The 23,827-nt window shown below is 44.7% G+C and overlaps 3 protein-coding genes across 9 annotated transcripts in view; 1 reads left to right on the top strand and 2 right to left on the bottom strand.

Moving 5' to 3' along the window:
• The window catches only part of ARHGAP44 (Rho GTPase activating protein 44), a 240,279-nt gene that overhangs the window by 153,765 nt on the left and 62,687 nt on the right, over positions 1-23,827 (bottom strand). The window lies entirely within an intron of this gene.
• Positions 1-23,827, bottom strand: part of RECQL5 (RecQ like helicase 5) — a 47,962-nt gene that overhangs the window by 10,681 nt on the left and 13,454 nt on the right. The window contains exons 5-8 of the mRNA XM_057423960.1: positions 23,165-23,270; positions 22,685-22,796; positions 20,342-20,504; positions 19,912-19,994 (exon numbers count right to left, since the gene is read on the bottom strand). Coding sequence (XP_057279943.1) covers positions 19,912-19,994; positions 20,342-20,504; positions 22,685-22,796; positions 23,165-23,270 — 464 coding nt within the window. The remainder of the gene's footprint in view (positions 1-19,911; positions 19,995-20,341; positions 20,505-22,684; positions 22,797-23,164; positions 23,271-23,827) is intronic.
• SMIM5 (small integral membrane protein 5) lies at positions 1,992-18,216 on the top strand. Of its 7 annotated transcripts, none has more exons than XM_057423959.1 (4): positions 1,992-2,442; positions 10,864-11,017; positions 12,400-12,707; positions 17,366-18,216. In XM_057423959.1, the coding sequence occupies exons 2-3, from the start codon at positions 10,891-10,893 to the stop codon at positions 12,519-12,521; spliced, it is 249 nt and encodes an 82-aa protein (XP_057279942.1). In that variant the 5' UTR covers positions 1,992-2,442; positions 10,864-10,890; the 3' UTR covers positions 12,522-12,707; positions 17,366-18,216. The 7 variants fall into 7 exon arrangements, 4 of the variants coding, with proteins under 4 accessions (XP_057279942.1, XP_057279938.1, XP_057279940.1 ...); XM_057423955.1 differs by lacking the exon at positions 17,366-18,216 and adding an exon at positions 12,806-13,618; XM_057423957.1 differs by lacking the exons at positions 1,992-2,442; positions 17,366-18,216 and adding exons at positions 3,150-3,484; positions 12,806-13,618.

Below are 23,827 nucleotides of genomic sequence, written 5' to 3'. Positions count from 1 at the left end.
TTTTTACTTCAGGGAAGAACAAAATGGAGATTTTTCTCCTTCCCAAGGAGTGCCCTAGCTGGATTACCAAATTCATCTGCAAAAAGTGGGTCACACAGGGGAAAAGTAAGAGTAAGCACTTCATTTATTCTTATTATAAACCCTTTAAGGCGTGTCTGAACACACCAGAGATCTAACAAATGCAGTTTGTTTCTTAACTTGTGTGCATGTGTGTGGCTGGGGGCAGCACAACTGTAGTTCTCCCAGAGCCTCACAGAACAACCCTGCCAGGGCCTGCAGCTCGCATCTGCATGGGCCTGGAGGATCACTCACCAGCCCAGAGGAGGTGAAGCAGCAAAGCAGCAGGTCACAGACTGCTGCCGCCAGGCTGGAGTGTGCAGGGCCTGGCACTGCTCAGGTAAGGAGGGCTGCAGCAGCGTGGCATGGTCTGGGGCACTGAATGTCTGGACAAAGCTGGCTTTATGTCCCCATGCGGAGCTGTGCTGACTCGCTCTTGCCTGGCACTCAAAGAGCTCCTTTCACATGGTGGGGAGGGGTGGGGGGACCGGGATGGGGACAACACATTTGATGCCCTTGTTCTGTCTTTCCAAAAGAGCTACTGGTGCTGCCTGTCCTGCCAGTGCAACGTGACTATAGAAATATCAGCAAGCTGCAAGACAGCTTTTTGTTTCCCCCAAAGAAACCAGGCAAGCATTCTCATTAGACCACATCTCTCACATGCACTGATCTGTATTAGAAATAACTGAGGCATACAGTAATGGTCAAGCACTCTCCTCACCCCTGTAGCCTCCTCACCAGCCTGGGGAGGGACATCCACACACTCCCCCCTCCTTAATGCAAACAAAAGATGCCCCAAGCAAGGCTTTCATGGGAGCACAGATCAGCCCTGAAGTCACTGGAATTCAGACCTCCAGTTTCTAACCCATCAGGCTTGTAAAGCCAAGCCCTTTCCATCCCACCTCCTGTAACTGCCTGTATCTTCCTGCAGAATTACCCAAACTGTGGCCACGGCCCCAGTTGAGCCAGCAGTGCTCCTGAGTTGGGTCATAACGGAAATTCAGTTGCAGAACTAAGATTGCAGTCCTGTAATAGAATTCAAAAGGCCAAAACCAGAGTTACTAACAGCGATGCTGAGGGTAATCACTAGATTAATCCTTAACACAAGAGGTCCTGAAACATAGTTGGTTATGCATTAACATGTGGTGGGAGAACTTCCTGAGCACCTGACTAATGCCCAAGACTTGGAGAGATTATTTACATAAATTAATAGTAGGTTTTATTATTATACATGTCCCAAAATTATTTCACCTTTTAAATATGCAACTGTATTATTTGCCTACCCCACCCTTCAACAGGAGTATGCATAAGCTGACCACTGGTCTTTAAAATGTTCAAAGTTATCATGTCATTTGGGACATCCTACCCTGATTTGACCTCATGGGATAGGATAAAGAGCAAGTAACAACTGAGTTCCCTAACATGTTTTTGCCTTCTTGCAATTAGTAGAAGCAGATGCACAGTCAGAGAAGAAGCAAAGTCACATACCCCAAAAGCAGCTTTGCCTCTCCCAAAATATATCAGAAGAAAGCATTCCTTAATATAAGCCAGAGAAGGGTACACAGCTCATCAGAACTTCCCAAAAAAAAACCAACCAGAAAGTCTTAGAATTAAGCCAAGAAATGAAAGCATTAAAACCGACAAAAATCATGCGAGTACAAGTAAGTCACATAGATGCCAGTAGCTGAACAAAAGCCATTCGATGAGCTTTATCAAATAGGGGGGCAAATGATGAGGTTGATAAGAAATCACCACTTTGCACCTGCCTGAAGGACATCATCTAAACTTCAACAACCTCTGGGACAAGACAGCGGGTGTCAGATGTCCCCAACACAAGGCACCAAGTGAGTGAACACCATGGCCAAGGGCAGGGGCAAAGTGACTTCAGCAGCAGCGTTCCTGTGCCCTGTCCAGGCGGGCTCTGCTCCACCGTCCTGCAGACCTCTTGCGCTGTCCCACCAAGGAGCACAAGAAAAAAGCTCCTTCCCTGGGAGTCTGTACGGGCAGCATAAAGAAAAGCTAATTGCTTCAACAGCCCCCAAACTATCGCAGGGAAAGAATCGAGTCAAGTCGCACTCCAGAAAAAGCTGTAATTAAAGGGAAAACAAGCAAAGACCTCGCTAGGAGGAAACGCAGGGAGGATGCGAGCAACAAGTGCCGCGCTCGGTGTGCGGGAGCTCCGCTCCTCGGGCCCACCCTCCCTCTCTGGCACATGTAACAGGAAACTTCCCGTCTCCGGGACAACCAATAACAAAAAACGGGCAGAGCCAACAGCTGGCTGTCAGCAGCCCGAGGAGAGCGGCGCCGGAGGAGCCGGGCGAGGGGAGATGACCTGAGCGCTTAACACGACCGAAACGAGAGGAGGAGAGCTGGTGCGCGGCTGGGGTAAGGCTGAGCTGTTGTTGCTGGTGTTCGGTCAACCCTAACACCTGAACTCGATAGCAGGGAGCTGGAGCTGGAGCTTTCGCAGCTGTCTGCGCGGGGAACTGCGGAGTCAGCCGCTGAGCAGAGCCTGCCCAGCCCGAAGCCGTGTGCAAGGGACGCTCGGGAGAAAAGCTTTAAGGAGAGCTGCAGGAACCTGCGCCCAGCGCGCCGGGGCCAAGGAGCCCGCCCGCGGCCCCAGAGCCGCAGCAGGGGCTCCGCTGTGATGCGGAAGGCGGCTGCTGTGTTCCTGTTGCTGTTAGGGAATGTGACTCAAGCTGATAAGCAGTCTAGCACAGGGCATTCTCCACTGCAGTGACTTGATATATTAATGTAGACAAGAGGGCTCCTCTGCTCCTCCATATGTGTATGGGAGTAGCTGCTAGCACAGGCAAGCGCCTGCGAAACCAAGCGGGTGCAGCCACAGTGCTTCTCCAGAGCTCCTCCCAGCTGGAGCAAAGTTTAGCCCCCAAATCCTGAAGTAGAGAGCTTAGCAAATAAACCCTGGTCAGGGAACCAGCATATTGTGCAAGTTCAGCATCTGTGTCCAATAGAAATAAATGGAAAGACTTTACACAGCTTCTAACGAGCATTTTAAAAAATCAGCCAGGGCACAGATGCTGGTTTACTATTCAAAACAGCCTGAGAAACCACTGTGCAAGAGAACACAGACACACATACATGGTCTGTGATTTGCAGCAACAGGACTATCAGGTCTGAATGCAGTGAGAAGGGAAGGAAGAGGATGCCCCAATTACATGAAATTACAGAATCGTTTAGGTTGGAAAAGACCTTTCAAGATCATCAAGTCCAAGCCTTGGTTTTACATAAGAGAGGTGCCCCATAGCCTGAGCTCCCATCTCATTTTGCTTCTGGATACGGAAGGGGGACTAGAAGGGAAACTGACCACATATCCCCTGTCTCCTGCCACGTGAAGATGGTGACTCTGTTCGGAAGCTCCTGCAACTTCTAACACTGAGCCAGGACCACTTGCCTCTTCCAGAAGGTACATGGGCAGTCAGCTGTTTACCAACAGTCAGGGAGAGAGGCACGAAGCCAATTCTCACCAAAAGGATCCTGATCTTACACATACCTGTAGGGAAGAATGTTAAGGATCAGGTATTTCCACTTCTCTCCATTCCCATTAATGCAGAACAGAGGGTGGCTCTTTCTGACCTACGTGTTGTACAAACAAACACCAGATTGGAACTGCCTGTGCAGGAGCAAAGACCCACACACCTCCAGTCTAGCCCTATGTTCAAAGGGGATAAAGGCAAGTTTCTACCAGGCTAATGAAGTGTCACTGCAGGCTGGTTGTTGCAGTTAAGATGGCTTCTTAAATTATGGGAAAAACAAAGTTGGGGGGTAAGGGGGAAGGCAGGAGGGAGGAGTGAGGGGAGAAAGGCTGGGGTGAGGTAGAAAAACACACCAAGTGTTCCGAGCCAAAAGAAAATCTTAACATGCTTGGCTGGGGGCTTGTCCAGTGCAGCTCAGTTGTACATGACGGGAAGGGGGGGGGAAGGAAGAAGCAATGTGAAACACATGTCTGGATAAAAGCAGCTTGTGTTACAGCTGTCATAATGCACGGGCCTCTCAGCCTGAATGCACTGCTAAAATGGTTATGGGAGTGGAAGTACAAACTAAGCAGAGTTGGACAGAGCTGAGCCTTTCTGGAACACAAACCCCTGCTCCACAGACACAGGGACTGCATGAAAGCTGGGTGAGGAAAGCAGCGCCCATCCCTCATCGCCTGGCAGGCTCTCACCACTACCCCCTGCAACCACAGCTGATACAGGGCAAAACAGCTTCTTCTGAGAAAGGAGCTGTTGTAGCCTTCAGTTCTGAACTCTTACACCCAAGTTCTGAGTTCTTACACCCAAGCAGCATCTTTACTAGGCTCAGACTAGCATATTTCATAAGAACTCAAAAATGCATGTAATTTCTGAGACATGCAGGTCTGAGATCAGCCAAGGCCAGGGCACAGAGGTGGCTGCCAGAAGATGGAAGTGTTCCCAGCGCTCTCAGGGGGCTCCAGCTGCCTCACCTCAAACACCAAACTACTGAGAGATCCCAGGATGTTTGGAAGTAACTATTTACAAGGTTCTCAAAGCACAGAGCTACCTCTGTTGGCTTCCTGGGAAACAGTTATTTTGCTAATATTAGAATAGACTTCCAGGCTAGATTCAAGCATCAGCAACCCTAAAAAAGGTTCTCTTGTAGAACAGCTACAGGTTTATTTTTAAAATTGACCTTTTCCTTTCACTGGATGGCTTAGTGCTTTGGTTTTCCCACTTGAAAATGGGACTAGCAGTGAGGAATGGGGTTTTGTGGACTTGTTTGTGGGACGGACTAGAGAAAACCTGGGTGTCCTGCAGAGGTGCAGACTCTCAGCTCAGTGCCCCAGTGGGTACCTCAGCTACTGAAATTGCAATTGCAAGCAATTCAGTGCCTTTTTATATTAATCTAATATTAGGTTGTAGGGGAGGGAAGGGACATTTACAGCACTGCCTCAAAACCGATCTCCAAACAGTGGGTGGTGGAGATGACAGGGTATCCCAGCCAAACGGCTACCCAGTCCAGGCAGCTTTATAATCTGAAAAACTGTGTGGCTGCCTTTCCAGGCCAGCTGACCAAGTCAAAGCTTTTCTTCCATGACATTGAGCTGCAATTTACCAGTTTGGGTGTGTGCCGTTAAAAGGCTGAATTCTCTTGATTGTGGAAACTATTTTCATCTGCTTGGGAATGAATTATAGGTCTGTTTGGCTCCATTCGCTCCTGTTTTAGGGGAATACAAGGGCTTGTCTGTGAACTGTAGTTTTAAATTTCACGTAGCTGGTCACCTACAGTCATGGCAGCAAACCATGCTGCATTAACAACTATGAGGGAAAACCATGCGCTAATGAGATGAGTACATTTCTATAGCCCTTTTCATCTCAGAAGTACTTAGAACAATGAACAATTGTACAGGAACTATTACATGTTCTGCCAAAATGCACCTAAACCATGACACCATCAAGCAGCCCAGCACTGTTTGAGGACTGGTGAGGAAGCACCACAGACCTTATCCATGCAAAATCAGAAGCGTGTTCCAGGAATTAAGAACAAAGCTGGCAGGTTTAGAAACTAGCCAAGCCTTCATGTTCTTAAGAAAATGGCCAAATGCAGTCAGAGTTTATTTGAAAGTTTTAGACCAGAATAAAAAGCATCCCCTTCCCTTCAGCTGCTCAGCACCCTCCTTCTGTGAGGCTGGGACTGCCTTCTAAGATCTCCTACCAAATAAGTTACCACAATCCACACAGGCTTCCCATCCCTACACAGGTCCAACTTCAACCAATTTATTTAACTTGTCTGAGTAAGAACACTGCAAAGTATTTGCTTCTCCACAGCCACAGTCTTGGGGAAAAAGACAACGTTTCAATGAGAACTTTGCCCTGGATTCTGCTTGCTTGGGCACACCAGGGAGGGCCAGCTTCGTAAGGTGTCTGGAACATTGCTGACTTGCGTTAGGGGCACAGTGAAGGATGTCAAATTCACTGTCACTGGGACTTGCTGCAATAGGACTAGAGGCATCAGCAGCTTCAGGGTACCACCAGCAAACTCCCCGCTCCAAAGCTCCATCTCCATCTTTAGATTACTACAGCAAAAAATCCATGCATGCAAAAATTTATAGAGGGAGCACAGTGAAGCCAATGGACTGGGATCACATCAAGAGAAATAAACCCCCATGCAGCATGGCTGGGTAAGGAGCAATCAAGAGCAGGAGCCACGCTTTCATCTACTTCATCCTGAACAGCCTCTGTGCCTGGAGTGTAACAAGCAGTCAGCGAGTTAAGGCCATTTCAGTTTGTAACTGCAGCAAGACCAGGGTCTGTCTAGCTAAGGATTTCAGAGCGTGTTAAGAGACCTGGACACACAACAATCAGCAGACAAACCTCATGAAATTGAAATGGTTGCATGTTCTGCCACTTTGCAGAGATCAAGTCACCCAACGGAGGAATGGGATGACTTATCCAAAGTCAGAGAACCAGGAAGCATCACTGACAGTCCAGGAAGACCACCTACACTTACTGGCTTCCAGTCCTGAGGCTAAACCACAAACTCAAATTCATGTTGCTTGCACTGAAATTGTCTGCTCAAATGCCACTGGGGTCATGACTAAACAAGCATCTCATTCCTCAGCAGTAAAATTAAGCTCACCCACTCTCTGCAGTTCAACTTGTGATGCACCCGTGTAGACACACAGGATGAACACAGCTTTCCAAAACAAAGACAAGCAAAAAAAAACCCCAAGCAATTCACATCAATTCCACTTACTTTAAGTAACTTGACCAGCTTAAGGCAGAGAGAGGGATGTGGGACCCCACCTTACATGGTCATCCCAAAGCTCTTTTTCTCGCTTGAGGACTGGAATCTACCACACACAGCCAGTTCACAGTTACAGAGAAACCCTGACCAAGGTTTTCCTCTTGAATGTCTAGATTGAGGCCTTTTAATGGCTTTATTCTCAAAAGGGCTGAGCAGCCAACTTCTTTGAGTGCTTCAGTACGGCTTAAGTCCACTAAAACAGTTCAGAAAGATTTCAGTGCTATTATGGCAATTTTCACTGCTTTAGTCAGTGCGCATAGCAAGATGAATCTGCATTAAAAACAAACAAGCACTTTCTGGGAATCAATCTACAGAAGCCCTAAATATAGGATGTGCTTTGGTTTGAAAGGGTCATCTAATCCTTGCAGCAGAGCAGCACATGTTCAGATGCTGGGCATCCTCCTACTCTGTGCTCTCTTCTCAACCAAGGGTACTGTACATGGCATTTGGCTTTTTTTTCCTCAAAAACAAGTAAACCCAAATTAAAAGATTTGTTCTATTCCCTCCCCTGCTAGGCCTTGTAACATAGGGGAGGACAGAAAGGATTGATGATCTAGTCCCACTGGCAACACTGGAGAGATGAGTTATTTTATACAGAACAGACAGAAGAGGAAACAGCTGAAACCAGTATTTTCAGCCTGTCAGGGCTCCTCAGCTGGAACTCCCCAACCACCTCTCACAGGCATCAGCATTGTGTTCACCTTCTTTGCTATGTGATTTTCTCATCTTGCTTCTCTTCATTCCATTCTTATTTCATGTGATCTCTAGCTACAGCTGTGAAGCAAAAGTTCATGACATTAGGTCTGACAATGCCTTATGAAGACTATACTGCACTGTTGTCATTTTTCCATAATGAGTTCCATCAGTGGGGCTGCCCTGGCAGCATGTCTCCTCTGCTCTGGAGGGCTGCTATCCTCCATGGATGCAGTTCTGAGGAAGGACATGAAATCCCAATTAAGAAAAACACTGGCAGACAATTATGTTTGCTCCAAACCCCACAGAATCTGTGAGGTACTAACTTGGGTGGCTGCTCTATGCTCTGGAACAGCATTCTAATCTTAGAAAGTGAACTGTCAGTTAAGACCTACAACCTTAAGTTTCAAATCTCTTAAGACTTGCCCATTTTAATAATAATCATTACAGTGACTGCTTCAGCCAAACATCCTGCACCACCTGGGCCTCTACTAGTGGTGACTGGGAGCTTACTTGAACACAGTATGATAAAAAAAAAAAAGAGGATTAATTCTTACGGCTCCACTCTGCAATCTGTAAGTACTGTCATCGCTGTTGGGGTGTACATGAGCAAGATGAGGCAGAAGCATACGACACTTAAGTCACCCAGCGCTAGCCTTACCCTTATGCTAATCTCTAGGGCAAGATCTTGGTTCTGCTGAAATCAACTGGGAAAAGATCACAATCAAAACTAGACCTGACCATAGAATCATAGAATAGTTAGGGCTGGAAAGGACCTTAAGATCATCCAGTTCTAACCCCTGTGCCATGGGCAGGGACACCTCACACTAAACCATGCCACCCAAGGCTCGTCGAGCCTGGTCTTGAACACCGCCAGGGATGAAGCATTCACAACCTCCCTGGGCAACCCATTCCAGTGCCTCACCACCCTTACAGGAAAGAATTTCCTCCTTATATCCAATCTAAACTTCCCCTCTTTAAGTTTTAACCCGTTACCCCTTGTCCTATCTTTACATCACAGGTAGAATGGAAGATACAGAAGTCCATGAATATAACCAGTTTTCTTGGTGGGTTTTGGTTTTCTTGGTTTGGTTTGGTTTTGTTTTTTTTAAGTAAGTGATTTTTCCCCTTGGCACCTGTGTGCTGTCAAAAGTGCAGTTGAGCAGAAAAACATTTGCTTCCTCATGGGTGGACTGGAGGCTGCATCACCAACATCAAAACTTTGACTCTGAAGTTCAAACCAAAGTAAACAAGCAACATTCCTTGCAAGTTTTCAAATAAAAACCCTTTAACTTAGCTCCAGCTCAGGCCTGTTACTGAGACACCTCTTGTCATTTTAGACTGGGCACTTGGCTAATCCATGAGGAGTTCTACAATCCTAATCAGTAATTTTACACTGGATGCCCAAACTTCAGAACCTTGGCTATTAACACTCACTGCTTCTGGTGCAGCCCAAAGCGTGGCATGAAAGGTGACAGCAGATTCTGTACTAGGAGAGCTTCCAGGTAGGCTGCAGCACCTCCCAAGGGAGCAAACATTTTCAGAATGTTAAAGCCAGAAATACTTAAAAAAAAAATAAATAAAAAATTTCTCTTCTTGAGCCAAGAGCAGAACACACAACCCACTTCAGCTCTGCCTGCACTGCCACCTCTTGGAATAGCAACAACACTGGAAACTTGCTGACACAGAATCCCGCAGCACTGTGCAAAAGATAAAGCAGCCATTTCTGCAGCAGCTCACTTGGGGTGCAATCATCTAGAAAGAACTTGTTAAACCTAGTCTCAAAAGTTACCTTTTCAGGTTAAAAGGCCACAGCTTTGCCTCCCTGCTGAGTTGGACAGAGATCTTTCTGTAGATATAGATTTTCCATCTACCCCCATCCCTAGGATACCAGCTGGTTCCGATTTTTATTTCTTATCTTGGATTTCAAAGAACAAAGAAAATGCGTTTTGAATTGCATAAACATACAAAATGTAATTTAACTTGGCACTGAAGTATTGAAGCCCAGCATGCAAAGATATAGCCAAGGTCTCTCTGTCCTCAGTGTGTTTAGAAGAGCTGAACTCGAAGCAGCAGTTTGTTTGAGTAACCAAACCAGATCTGCAGTAATAAACTAGCTGGCTTATTCTGGAAGTACTCTCTTGGTCACTTGGCTTTGTGTTATCACCAAGATAACACATTAATAAATATTAAATAGCAATGTTCCAGTCCCACAAAACAGTACTATTACAATACACACATGCTAGTACATTCTGATATAATAATGACATAAGAGTCAAACAATGGGTATTTCTCAACAATATCCTACTCCAATTACTGACTGAAGCAAAATTTTAACTTCCATAGCTCTCATGCAAGCTTGTTTGTTGTGATGCCTTCCAAAATCTTTCTCATGGGACAAAAGAACAGCAAATACTTGTGGCAAACCTGAGGCACCTAACTTTGACTAAACTATTTTCAGTAACAACAGTTCCTGGTGATCATGCTTCCTGGGAATAAAGAAGGTGTAAAATGACTGTGCAGGGCAGTAGAGATTAAGGGATTAACTTCATGGGGCAGGTATCTCTCCAACAGATCCAGGGGCTTTTGCTTTGCTCAGCACCAGCAGTGATAGGTGGGCATCCACTGCTCTATTCATGTATTGCCCCATTAGAACAGACTGTGGCTTAAAAGAAAAAAAAAGCTACATTTAACTTAACATATAAAATTTGCATTCACCTGTAAGAAATTAAAAAGCATCCTGCTGTCATCAGTGAACACAGACTTTAGTTCTTAATGTCACCATTCAGTAAAACTGTTTGGTAAAACATTATTAATGATATTGTAGTGAGGTATTGAAGTAAGTGCCTTAGTTTTTGAAGGGGCTTTCTGTGGGTGCAAGTGCAAGAAGTGTTCAAGGGCTGTGTTAATCAGTAAAAAACAATTGAAAACTACATACACTGGAGTTCAGCATTTGGAATTCCAGTTAGAATTGCATTTCTAACTGCAATTAGAAGGACAAAATCAGAGAACTGGCAAAAAAGCCTTACTTTCTTAGGTGCAAGCCAAGGGCGGACACTGTCCAGTTCTAACTCTGTGCCTGCTGAAATAAGTGTCCTTTTACTGCTGAACAGTACAGCTGACAAAAGCACCCTCAAACCCAGATTTTGAAATTAAACCAGTGCCAAAACACGTAGACAATTAATAGTTCTCCACCTTAGCTACTGGGAGCAAGGACTGAGACCAGATAAACTTGTTTTCCTTGTGATCACCAGCCCTATAAGAAGGCTGGCAGTTTGCTAGCATTAGTCAGTGGAAAGGTTTATTCTCTATTTGGTTCTTCCACAGCATAAAGCCTGGAGAGGTTGAGCCAGAATGTCTTCTGAAGGATTTCTGAAGGAAATGCAAACCATCGGTGAGAAGTTTCTCCTTAAGCTCCAGAAACTGCCCAAGGCTGACCCGGTGGAGATTGTGTCCTTTTGTGTGGTTCTTCTGTTTATCGGTGAGTGTATCAGCGGTTGCAGAGGGATGTCAGAATGTCTCTTCTCTTCTACGGGGGCAGCTTACTCCAGTCTTTGTTGCTGGGTTGGTGTTGTTGGCAGTCATTTCCTCTGAGGCCCAGTTTAATTTCTAGGTAATGTTTTAATACTCAGTGTCTGTCTCTACACGCATGCAGAGAACACCAGGCAACAGTATTGCTTTCCCCAGAGCTTTCATACTATAGCATTAAACAGCAGTACTCTACCAGAGCTGCTGCAATGCTCTGATGCATGGGAGATTGTTTATGACAAATGGTATTAGGGCACCTCACTGCTGAAGAAGACACAAAGTCTGAGACTCCAAGTATCATTCCTGTGCTTACTTCAGTGGAAAGACCCTATTTATTCTTCTCTGGTAATGGCAAGATCCCTCCTCCTGCTCTGTGTGGGGATGGCATGGAACTAATAACAAAGAGCTGCTTGATCCAGAGGGATGGAGTTTGTTTAGACAATGGGAAAACAAGCAGGAAGGAAGAAAGGCCCTCCCCCTCCACGAGGTAGGCTTTGCTCCCAGCCAAAAGGAAGGGAGTGGATCCAGCCTGGACACTCCTCCCCAGGCTGGAATTCAGAAAGACACACCTGCTGCTTTAGTTTTTTCATACCTACAGCTGGTTCCCCACAGGTCCCATAACATGGCAGCCCAGCTGCAGACTGTTAAGGAACACAGGCACACACACGTGCACATTCACACACTCTTACGTGTTTTGAGGGATTAAACACATCATCCTTTCCTATCCCTGATAAATTAACATACTCCTCCAACACCAACCATTATGCCTAGTGTAGGGTAGCACTGATTTAGCCCAAAGGTTCATGAAACAATCCTTGCATTTGCAGTGTGTATTTTTTTCAAACAAAATACAGAAGAAAGAGTAAAGCCAACCCAGTCACAAGTATCTGTCCTTATTAAAGGGTACACTGTACACACTCCTCAGAAGCGCAACTGCCAGTTTGACTAACCAAATCCTCTTGAGTTGCTTCTGACACAACTATGGGGAGAGCTGGATCTTCATCCTTTCCAGGCACACAGCTGTACTTAGTCACTGCACATCACCTCCAAAACAACAGCCCATTAAGCAGATAAACATATGCCTCCACATGGTTTGGTGTATAGCTGTTAGGATCATGAAATATTCAGTAATGATTGTCCAGATTAAATGGATAACTAACACAAGGGAGCCCAAATTTAGGAGGAGGGAGGTAGGGATATGGGCAAAAAAAAAAATGGCAAGAAACCAGGCTTTGTTCATTCTGCTGCTCACTGAACAACTTAGAGGAGACACAGGGTTACTGTGTGGTGATTGCTCCTATGTCAATAAACAATATCCTTTGCTCGTCTTTCTAGTTACTGTTCTGGTGCTCATGATCATTGCCTGCAGCTGCTGCTGCTATAGCTGCTGTAGCTGTGATGGACATCCTGACCACAGACGGAGAAAGATCCAAGTCCGCCCAGCTGCCCATTCATGAAATGCAACAAGTGGTGATACAATTTACTATCAAGGACATGCACGGACATCATGATTCAGTCCCATGGGGATGACTTTCTACACCAGGTCACTGGAAATGGCAATAACAATTAATATGACTCAAAGGACCAGAAATCACAGCATGGAATTCCTTCTTTCTGTGACAGCCACTACTGTGACCAGAAAGGTAATGCTAATTTACCATCACTGTCTCCTTCTTCTAGGGTGGGGTGAGGGTGCTGGACACATGCTGCTGAGAAAACAAACATGCTTTCCCATTGACAGCCCTGCAACTGGGCCAGCCAACAATTCCCTCTGTGAGCATGGAGCCACAGACCAAAGCAGAGAACACAGAGGCTGACACCCTAGGCAGCGCTTACTCTCTTTACAGGTGGCTAATCCAGAAGGGTGGTGCACGGTGCTAGCAGAACCCCCTGACATCACTGAGAGATCTACATGCTTAATGCATCTTGGATCAATCCCAAACCTGCTATCTCAAAAGCTGCCTGCAACACACACATTTAGCAGAGACGTCTGCTGAAAACAACAAACTTCATCCAGACATACCAGCTGAGGCTCTGAGCATAGCCAGAACAAATGCTCCTCACTTTACTGCATGGCGGATACAGTGATATGAAACTGCCAGAGAGAAAAACCAGTTCATGTGCAATACCCTTTGTAAACAGAAACGTGAAGGCAAAAGTGAAAACTTCACCAATGCTACAGCTTCATTTGATCATTCTGCTGCTAAATGTGCTCCCTCCCCACCCTCTGTGTGGTTCTGCTCCTCTGCTTACTGCAGGTGAATGGTTCTTATGGAGTATGGGAGTTTGAGATGAACAAACCTGTCCTTCCTTGAGAGACCTGTGTGCCTGACTCCCTGCCCTGTGTGCAGTTTATTTTAGTGGACATAAACATTATGCCTCAGGTTTATTTATTAGCACATGCAAAGGCATTTCAGAGGAGTGACATACCAGGTGGTAACCATCACTGCAGGGCACCCATGCAGCAGCTGACAGCGAGCACTGTGACAAAGCAGAGCCCAGAACAGCCTGTACAGCTGGAGACAAGTGCAAATAAATCCCTTTTCCACACTGCTCCCACTGTGTATGTTTGGTTTCTACTTCAGTGATTTATGTACATACAAGGCTATGGTGCAGGTCACAGCTTTCCTAACTGGGACAGCCATAGGAAGACCATCACACTGCACCTGACTCTGTAAGCCACTGGTCTTTCTGTCCCAAACGTGAAACCACCCACCTTTATGAGAAGGCATATTGATAAGTTATCTTCTATCCTTGTACCCCAATTGCTAAGTGTAGAGGAATCAAAGGGATTGCACATGTACATACCAGAGCTAGCATCTAGCTCTCTAGAGAAAAGAATCAAATTTATAACCACAGACTTTTAAACATTCTTAAACATTTTAAACACTTCAAAAAGAACAAAAATTTTGAAAACTTTGTAAAGAAACCTCTTTTAGCCAATGCCTGCACCCAAACCAGTAAAAAGCACACTCCACTGCTACATCCTCATGTATTCAATTTTTGCAAAGAAACCATATGTAGGTATTTTGTATTTTTGTACTGTTGCCCACTGGGATACAGCTGCAGCAGCAACACAGAGAATAGGCTAAAAATTAAGAAAAAAAAATTCCAGCAGAAAATAAGGCTGTTCCTTAGAGTGTAAGTATTTGAGCCCCAACTTGACAACTGCCAACAGAAGACTGCACTAGTATGAGCTACTGCACACAGTTTCACTGAGACGGACGAAGTGCTGGCCTTTATTGTACTTCCCCAGCTTTCACTCCAGACCAATAAATATGTCAGGGTAGGATAAGATCAAGTGTGGCATCAACCTATTCTAATCAACATTCAGAGATACATCACACAAACCTCTCTGTCAGATATGGCTTTGCTCATTTTGCTTACAAACAAGTGGCAATCAAGGTGACATATGAAGTCTCAGAACCTCTTTTGTAGGAGACAGACTCAACAGATGTTTCTGGATCTAATGAGATCTGTGAAAGCACAGAGCTTACCTTCTTTCCTAGCTTATCCTAGACAGCACCAGCTAGAGGAATTAACAGAATCCCATTGAGAAATGTTACAGCAGCATGGAACCAGTCTATGCTAAGTCAGGAGGAAACTCAGCTCACATACCAACTGACAGCTTGATGTCACTAGGAATAAGCTGCCAGGCCTTATCTCAACAGGAAAAGCTACAAATACACGTTCTCCAGTGGTTTTACAAGTCAAACCACTGACAGATAGCAGGCAGGGGGACAAGAGAAATGGCTCCTGTCTTATTTCTGCCATTGCAAGTTCCTGAATTAGAAACAGAGACTAAACACAACACTTAATAGAAGGAGTGAAAATTAAGCAATTCTCTAAAGAACTCATGTGGCTTTCTGGAGCAGAGGAGCAGTCACTACATACAGGAGAATCCCTGGACTGATTTCTACATACTTGCCTAGACCTCACAAGCCTAATGTTCTGCTTCCTACCATTTTGTACAGTTGCTCGCAGCTGGACTATTCGTACACTTAGTGTTTAGTTATGCCCACTGCTGGCCTGGGTGGGCTCTGCCACCTTCCTGCATGCAACAGATCAGTTTGGCCTGAAAGATGCCCAGCAAATCCCAGCTAACTACAGTTCTTCAGTTTCTGTTGACAAGCAACATGTCAGCCTCTGGGTCCCTGCTCACCACTCACACCAGCTTTTGTGGGTTTGGTTTCAATCATTACCCACATAAGGGGACCTGGAATGCTCTGAGCACTAGTGAGGATAGATCCATCCTCTCAGTTTCAAAAAGCAGAGGGAGATCCAGAAAAGCACAAGACTAAGGTGAGACTGTTTCAAATACAGCAACTTCTGTACATGTTGTGAAAGCCTGAGTGACCCTAGAAGGAACTGCAAGGGAATACAGTCACTTCAGCCATGATGACACAAGTGTTGAAATAATTCCCTGAAAAACCTAAAAGAGACAAGAAGCCAGCCTCTGCAGCAGAGGTGGCTGAAGTTCCACTGATGACTTGACGGAATAGCTTCTATTCTATAACATCATCCCTTCCTTTCAAAGTGATTTGCTTGGCTTGTGAAAAACAGTTTCCTTTTACACACACACAACCTCACACACCACATTGTCCTCCTCCTCCTCGCCTCCCATCCCTCTCCAGCACCATCCTTCTGGTCTTCTTCAGTTAGGAAAGCAACAGGGACACAGTTTTATTGAAGCTAATGGCAGTGCAAGGCTCTGGAATGAGTTTATCCACCCAAACTCTCACACTGAGTTTTGGACTGGAGGGCAGTCTTGTTCACAGTCATTTTAAATATGGTGGTCTCCTAACAGAGCTTACAATACAGATCCACTCAGGATCCAACAAAAGCCTCTTCTCTCCACTGCATCCTTCCCCAGTCAGAGGGCATCATGAGCCTTTACAACCACTGGAAGAGGTGTACAAGTAGATAAAGCCATGGAGAAGAAAGAACCTCTTTTCAAGTAGGCTCAATGCCTTTGACCAGATTAGCCACACCTTTGCAGGGAAGTCAGCTGTTAATCATTGACTGTAGTACAAACAGGCACCTTCCATGCTGGCTCTGCAATCTCCAGGTGCAGTAAGGGAGTTCTTCCCCACAGGCCAAGATCTCTTGGAGGGAATGCAGAGAACCAGAAGAAACACCTGCTACAAACATAACAGCTTCAGGTATTTATAAACTTGCATACAGCTGTCCTGTTTCAGAAGATTTAACTGTGGTTAGCAAAAGAGATGAGAACTTTCTAGGGTGAACAGTCACACTGGGCTTCTGCATTTGGGTCTACATAACTAGTATCTAGACTGTCTCCTTTTTAAATGCAAAGTAAGCTATCCAGAACCACCTTCATGTCCCATATGCCTGTTGGTTAGAGCCTGGCATGGTGATTTGCCATCATTCCAGAAAACAACACATGAACTGAATATATTTGGCTGCTAAGAAGGAAACAAAAGCTTCAGCATACTGAAGTGTGCTCCTCGTCAAATGTATTTGGCAAGGATGAAACACACTTTCCTTATAGTATTAAGGATCCAGACATAATGGGAAGCAAGTCAAACAAATTTTCAAAAATAATGGACCTCCCTTAATGTATTAGGACTGCACAGTCATATTTCTGAGAAAGTTTGAGGAATAATCCATCTTTTCCCTTGAGAAGCAAGGAAGCTTAGTAAAACCACAAGATGCTTGCAGAGAGATGCTGGATATTCTTTAGAAAGCTATCACCAAGCCATTATGCAAAGTACCAGTGAAAGAGTAAATCTGTAGAACTCACTGAGATCCCACTTTGAATTATTGCTGGACCCAAGTACTGCACGGGAGGAAAATATGCTTCTATGGTAGAGTAACAGAAAGTGTTACTAAAGCAAACTCCCTTAGCAGGAGATCTTTTTACACAACTACTCTAAGCCCCATGGCAGCACGAGATGGACATGAAGAACTTTACTTATTTTTTGCAGGTTTTTTTGGTTGGTCGGTTTCAAGTAAACTAAATTAATAATCTCCAGTGTGTTTTCAGAGTTTATCTCCCTTTTAGAGATACTTCCAATGGCAGCAAAGAATACTTGGTTTTCATGTATAGGCTGTAGAGTTGTAAAGCCAGAACCTTTCCTCTTTACATCTCTGTAGATCTGATTGTGAAACTGGTCTTACCTACCTTTCTTCTGGCTTATGCTCCCATTGCTGTAACTCTCCCTTTTGGGTAAAGGGTGTTGCAGGCACAGAGAACATGAATGCCTATACTGCTTTGGGGACTGGGGCTCAGAGCACAGAGAGGACACCAACAGCTGATAATGTCTTTGTTTATCTCTAGCAGGGTGGAAGCCAACATGTCTTCAGTACAAGAGGCATCCTCAGCTCTGGAAGACCTAAAGAGACTGATTGAAACAAGTGATTGGGCTCTTGGAGGGCTAGTGGTGATTGGCACCTTTTGTCTTGTTTTTGTTGGTCTCCTTTTATTTGCTGCCATCTTTGGCTGCTGCTCATCCCCAAGGCACAAAGTGGGGTATAAATAGCAAAACTCAGACACTGTACTTGGAGCCCTACGCTAAGCAAGAATCAGCCCAGCTACAACCTATAATTGTGTTGTTCATAGAAAATCATCTTCTCTCATACCCTCTTCTCTCCCTGGATGGTTATTTCTCCCCATGCAACTTCCCTGAATCAAGAGAAGGCACCACCACCAGCAAGCTGCTCTGCAAGTCTACAACAAACTCAACACCTATCTGCTATCTGCATTCAGAAACTGTGTGACTAGACAAATACCAAAGTCAGCTCACATCTGCCTGATTTTCATCTTTCAAGCAAAACCATTGGTCACAGGCAAATGGTCAGCTACCTCCTAAAACTAATAAAGATGTCTTCCACTGATGCAGTTACAGGGTTTTTTTTCCACCTTGCAAATGGGGAACAAGAAACTCTGACCAGCGAAAGCTTTGCTCAAACACACTCCCCAGAACAGCTTATACCATTGCTCTCCTGTCATACTTGGACAAATGCCTAAATATACTATGCAAAAATCCTTGCCAACATGCAAGTCTGTCTTTATTTGTTCCTATTTAGAACCTTGCAAGGTCAGTTTCACTATCCAAACAGTGAAAGCAAACGTGAATAGAACTGTATTAATTGAAAATGTAAAAAATAAATGCAACATACTGTTCCTTTACATAGAATCTTAGTCTCCTGTAGTTACAAAGAGGGAAGCCAGTGAGTGGTGCTGCAATATGTTACTCTGGGATATGTATACAGCATGTTATAAAGTAGGAAGAATGTACCAGGGTGGGGGAGGGAAGAAAAAGTATGGAAGAGGTAATTTCTAATTAGGGCAGAGATACTCTGCTACAGAAACCTCTCTTACATACCCAATGAAATCCTGTATCTGTTACTATTCATCTGAGCAAAGGAGAATGTTTTCTTTCTGTCCTTGCCTAGTTACTGCCTCATTGCTGATGCGCAACTCTAGAGAAAGTCCTCACTTGAGACAGCAGTCAGGCTCTTTACAACGTGCATGAAGTAGGAGATGTAATAAGACAGTAACATGGAGCCCAACTCATGCCCTCCCTGGGGCATCACCCTGGAATGTCCTGAAACCCCTGCTTCTGGTTTGTGCAAGGTTAGTTCAGTGATCCCAGTCCAGTTCTTATGGCACTAGCGTCCATTCCAGGAAGTGACTGTCCTGGCTAACTCTACTGTTATAAACAGCTTAGGAATCCAGGAGAAATAGATACCAAGACAAGGCTTCCTGAGGTTAACATCTAACCAGATCGATACAGCTGCCCCTCAGATTATACAAATCCCAGACACAAACAGCCACCTGGCCACTCTTACTGTTAGCTAGTAACACGCACCAGAAGGAGCAGAGCTGCTTAAAGTAAGTAGATCAAACTAAACAGCAAGACAACTCCCAGTAGCTACTTCTCAGAATCACCTTGACTTTGGGCAGAGAAAGGCTCCTTCAAATACTCCAGGACTCAGAATTGTGCCATACTTTAGTACAAGCAACACTTTCTTGGAGCAGCCCCATAAAACAGGATTTGTTACCAAGCACGACCACAAGGAGAGCACATGCTAACCAGGGCATCAGAAAAGCATCACATGTCACAATCACACTGAAAAAGTTGTCCCAGACACAGGTGTGAAAAATGAAACAAAATGCAGACTTGAAAGCAAGACACATGTTGACTGTTTTCAGCTAGTGAACACAGACTGCTCTCTTACTGGCAAAATTATAGCCTTGATGTCTTATCCAGCGTGGAATAGCAATTAGTACAATTACAGTTTACAAGTCAGAACCTAAACAATTCACATTGCTGTTGCTACTCTGCATTTAGACTGGGGACATCCATAATTTGGGCCTGTTTCTGAAACATTCTAGGCACCATTGGCTCCTTCTAAGGTCAATAAGAATCATAGATACCTCATTCTTTGCAGAATGGAGCCACTGAGGTTTAGAGAAATATTAAATCTAAATGCTTCCATCCCATGCTGATTAGGCTGCCTATCTCTTTAGAAGAGAGATAATGTAGTGAAGAAGGAAAGAGTCAAAACAAAAGCAAATGCAACTAAGTCAGCCCATCATCAAAGACAGAACATAGTAAAATTCATAGCCAGAGGAATTACATTTTAACATCACCACATCACTTGGTCAGGCTCCAAGACCAACCTACCAGTTATCTGAGAGGTGGGAGTGAGAGAGAGATGTCTCAGGGACACCTTCCTCAGTTCAGACAGCAAAATACCAGGCAATTCATTCAGTATTTTTTTTCCTGGACATGCAAGATCTCAGGAATAACAGTGCCCTGGAAGGGACAGAGCATGGTTTCCCCAACACTAAACAGTATTTGAAAGAATTGCACTCACCCCAGTTCCTCACAGAAGTTCACAATGGCATCAAAAGCTGTCATCACAGCTTTGTCAGATTCTTTTAAGGTGCCTTCTTTTTCCTGAAAGCAGAAGGGGGCAATAACAATAGTCTTAAATTTAAATATAAACAGATAAAGGAACTCTAGTGACAACTAAATCCAACCCTTCTCATCAATCCAGCAAACATGTATAGACACCATCCTGCCTCTGCTCCAGTCTTAGGCTCACCCATGCCTCTCTAACAGAGCTGAAGCTGTAGCCCTTTCCCTTTCTGTTTCATTCCTCAGTACTGTCCCTTGAAACAGGGCTACTGACAGCTCAAGACCCAGAAAAACTCACTTCATCTTTGCACATTCTGCAGGCAAACCAGATCAGAGCAAAGGCAGCAGCATATCTAGGCAGGTGGGTACTCTTCTGCAGATCTTACCTGGATGTTAGAGAGCTCCTTCTTAATCAGAAAGCTGACTTGATCCCTCTCATGCCTTGAGTAATATAGGCGACAGCAGGATGGCTTCCCATCTCTCCCAGCTCTGCCAGACTCTTGGTAATATCCAGCCATTGACTTAGCAATATTCCAATGGGCAACAAATCTGCATGGGATAAGGCAACAGGAAACATAAGGCTGCAGGTTTCTCAGATCACTTCCTATACAATGGTGTTATTTGTGGACATCAACAACAGTAAAATATAGGGCAGCAAAAGCATAAAAGACAGGGTTTAGCAGAGCAAGGGATTTTGCACACAGAAATGTAAGTCCTCTTAACATGAGACACAAGGAAAACAGCTGGGCTATAAGAAAAACAACACACCAGAACAGCATGTGAGCAGGGTGTTACTTTAAATGGATGGAAAAGGATGAGCATGTGAATATCCCAAACATGCATAGAATTGTACAGCTATGAAGACTGAGAATAAGGACACTGAATTACAGAGTTTGGGAGATTTTACCATGAAGTACAGCATTAATAAAAAAGTCCTATTTATTTTGTGGAACACAATTTGAACATTGCAGAACACCTTTAGAAATAATCGATTTTAAAGACATTTTTCCTGCATGGGAAAGTCTGTCTTACCAAGCTGACTTGTAGATGAAGGCATCCTTCCTTCCTTCCTAGCCAGATAATACAAGTATAGAATCATTGCTAAACTTCATATAATCTCTGACTGTTTTCAACACACCACTTCTTTAAACCTCCTTGTACCTGACTATTTGGCAATTCAGCTTATACCTGCACTGACAGCATTTCACAGGACAGTAATGCTGCCAATGTTTTAAATCCCAGCCTGCCTCCAATCCAGCATGTCCCAGGGGCAGGTATGACACAAAAAGGTGTGGCAAAAGAGTAAAGGACAAAAGCAGGCAAACATGTTTGAAGAAACACAAACACTCCAGAACAGGCCAGGCAAGGAGCATCAGAGCCCTACACATTTAATCCCCATCAGAAAGTTTACTGAAGCAATTGATAATCTCAAGCAAAACTGAATTAACAGAAAGGAGCTGATTCCATCACAAAAAGAGACACCACCCATTTTCCCTTTTGTGCGGAAAAGTCACCTCCAGAAGTTGTCAGACCTGATCTTAGTTGATATATGTATGATTGCTCAGAACTCTGCCAACAGAAGGCTAAGCAGCAGTTGCTTGTTGCCTAGGCTCAGGTATAATATCCTTTAAACTATTAAAAAACATCCTGTAAAAAGGCATTTTAATTGCATTCCTTGGCAACTAACCAGATTATAAGCATGTTTCAGCTACATTTCACTCTCAACCAGCCCTATGCATTTCAGTTACTCTGCTTTTTCTAACAGCCACTCTCCTGAACAGGGCAAGGTGGCTTCACCGGGTCATTAATTCATGCTACTGTCCTAGTAAACTTCTCATTTCTCTCTTGGGTCACACGCATCAAGCAGCAAAAGTCTGTCACTGCTATGCGATCTTGTTGCCTGGCAACACAGGGACACAGAAGGATGGCACAATTTTGAACTGCTGCGACTGTCTCACTGCTGTCCTGCCCCTCTCTCACAGCATTCAGAGCAATCACTTTATGTGGATTTCAGAGTAAAGATCAGGTCTGTGTGGGGCATTGAGTGAGCTGCACCTGAATTACCCTCTGCTAAGCGATCACAGATCACAATGCCAACTCAGCATAGCCATAGTGCAGTAGAGGAATTCTAGCAACACAGAGCGATTATGGTGACAGAAGTCCCAGAGGAACAGCTGTTGAAACCATGTGCAAAGTTTTATCCTTGGACTAGAGCTGTATTTTGATACGGTTATTGCCATTTATGAACTGCTTTATTCTTCCCCCCATTGCACTGCAAAAGGAGATGTCTAAAAAAGAGTTGGCTCTGATCATTTTAATAGAGGGTGTATGAATTATTTCAGGTGCTCATATTCTTCCCACTGCTTTTTAACAGCAACTACTGCACTAAGTGAAGTGAAAGGGACAGCTGTGACTGCCTCAAGATGTCTTCTCTTGAAACCCTGGAGGGTATGGCAAAAAAAAAAAAAAATTCCTCCAGTTTTCCTGGTTCGGAAGATGACTGGCACAGAGGAGCTCTGTTGGCTTGTTCTTCATTTCTTTATAGAACCCTTCCAGGTTTGTTTTTACTGGTTCTAAGATAAAAACCATCCAGCTCTGTTCCTGTGGATTTAGCAAGTGTTCATCGGGCATTTGAATCGCATGTATCAGGTAACAGAGAGACTGAGGCTTTCCCTTCTCACTGCTCAGGTTTCAGACTCCGGCAGGGCACAACACTCAGCCTCACATACCTGACGTTGGCTTTGTCTACTCCCATTCCAAAACTGATGGTTGCAACAATTACAGGGATCTTCTCCTCCATCCACTCATTCTGGATTAAAGTCCTGTCAGCTGCCTTGAGTCCTGGGAAGGAAAAAAAAGGGAAGAAAACAACAGGGAAAGAAAGAAATTAAATTCCTTCTCCATTCCCCCATTCCAAGCCAACCCCTGACTGAGACAACAGCAGCTGTTTCGATTCCAAAGAGAAAAATCCAATTCCTTCCTGGGATAAAAGCAATTATTATATTTAGGCTGTGCAAGATCCAACAAAACCAACAGCTCTGGAGTGAAAGGAATGCTGTCCTGTGGAAGACCCCAAACTTATCTTACATGAGCATCAGACACATTGCAGACCATGCCTAGAAAACTGCTTCCTAGATAGCCCCAACCCAGGCCTTAAGGATTGTACAGTTCTACCACCTACTGAGAGATGCAGATGCAGCTTCCTGTACCTGCATGATAAGCCTTGGCTTTCACTCCTCGGTAGCTCAGCTCAGTAGCCAGCTGGTCACACATATCCCGCATCCTGCAGTACACAATGCCACAACCGGAGTACACCTGGGCAGACAGGAGAGAAAGTCCACACAGCCTGAAGCCAATCAACAAAGCTGCAGTATTAGGATGGCAGAGACAGGAGGAATGTCCAAAGCTCATCTCTTTACAAGCTGATTCCCTGGCAACTGAAAATACTATGTCAGCACAAAAGTATATCAAAGAGAAAGACAGTTTCCTTACAAGTCCTACAAGTCCCAACATCAACCAAATCTGCTCCCTCAATCCTCTCCCAGTAGACACAAGGTAAGAAGCAGTCTCCCTCTGCTGTCCAAATAAACACAGGTGCAGAGGCTACAACCGAATAGCTGAGAGTTATTTTGGGAATTAATGTCAGAGCAGGAAATTCAACACGACATTCAAATGCTCCTGTTCATCCTCACTGTTGTGGTTTAAACCCTAGCCAGACAGCTTGTTCACTCACTCCCAGTGAGTGGTGCCGGGCTGAGAGAAATCGAGCCCCGCCCCGGGGCTCTCCCCTTCCCTGCTCCCAGAGGAACAGGGAGGAGGATCGAAAGAGTGCAACTCCCACGGGTTGAGACAAGAACAGTCCAGCAACCAAT

This window comes from Pezoporus wallicus, unplaced genomic scaffold (assembly GCF_028554395.1).
Source record: "Pezoporus wallicus isolate ANWC-B61680 ecotype Strahan unplaced genomic scaffold, APGP_CSIRO_Pwel_v1 contig_7876, whole genome shotgun sequence".
NCBI classification, from domain to species: domain Eukaryota; kingdom Metazoa; phylum Chordata; class Aves; order Psittaciformes; family Psittacidae; genus Pezoporus; species Pezoporus wallicus.
Note: the sequence above shows the minus strand (reverse complement) of the source record. Positions and strands in the feature narration are given on the sequence as shown.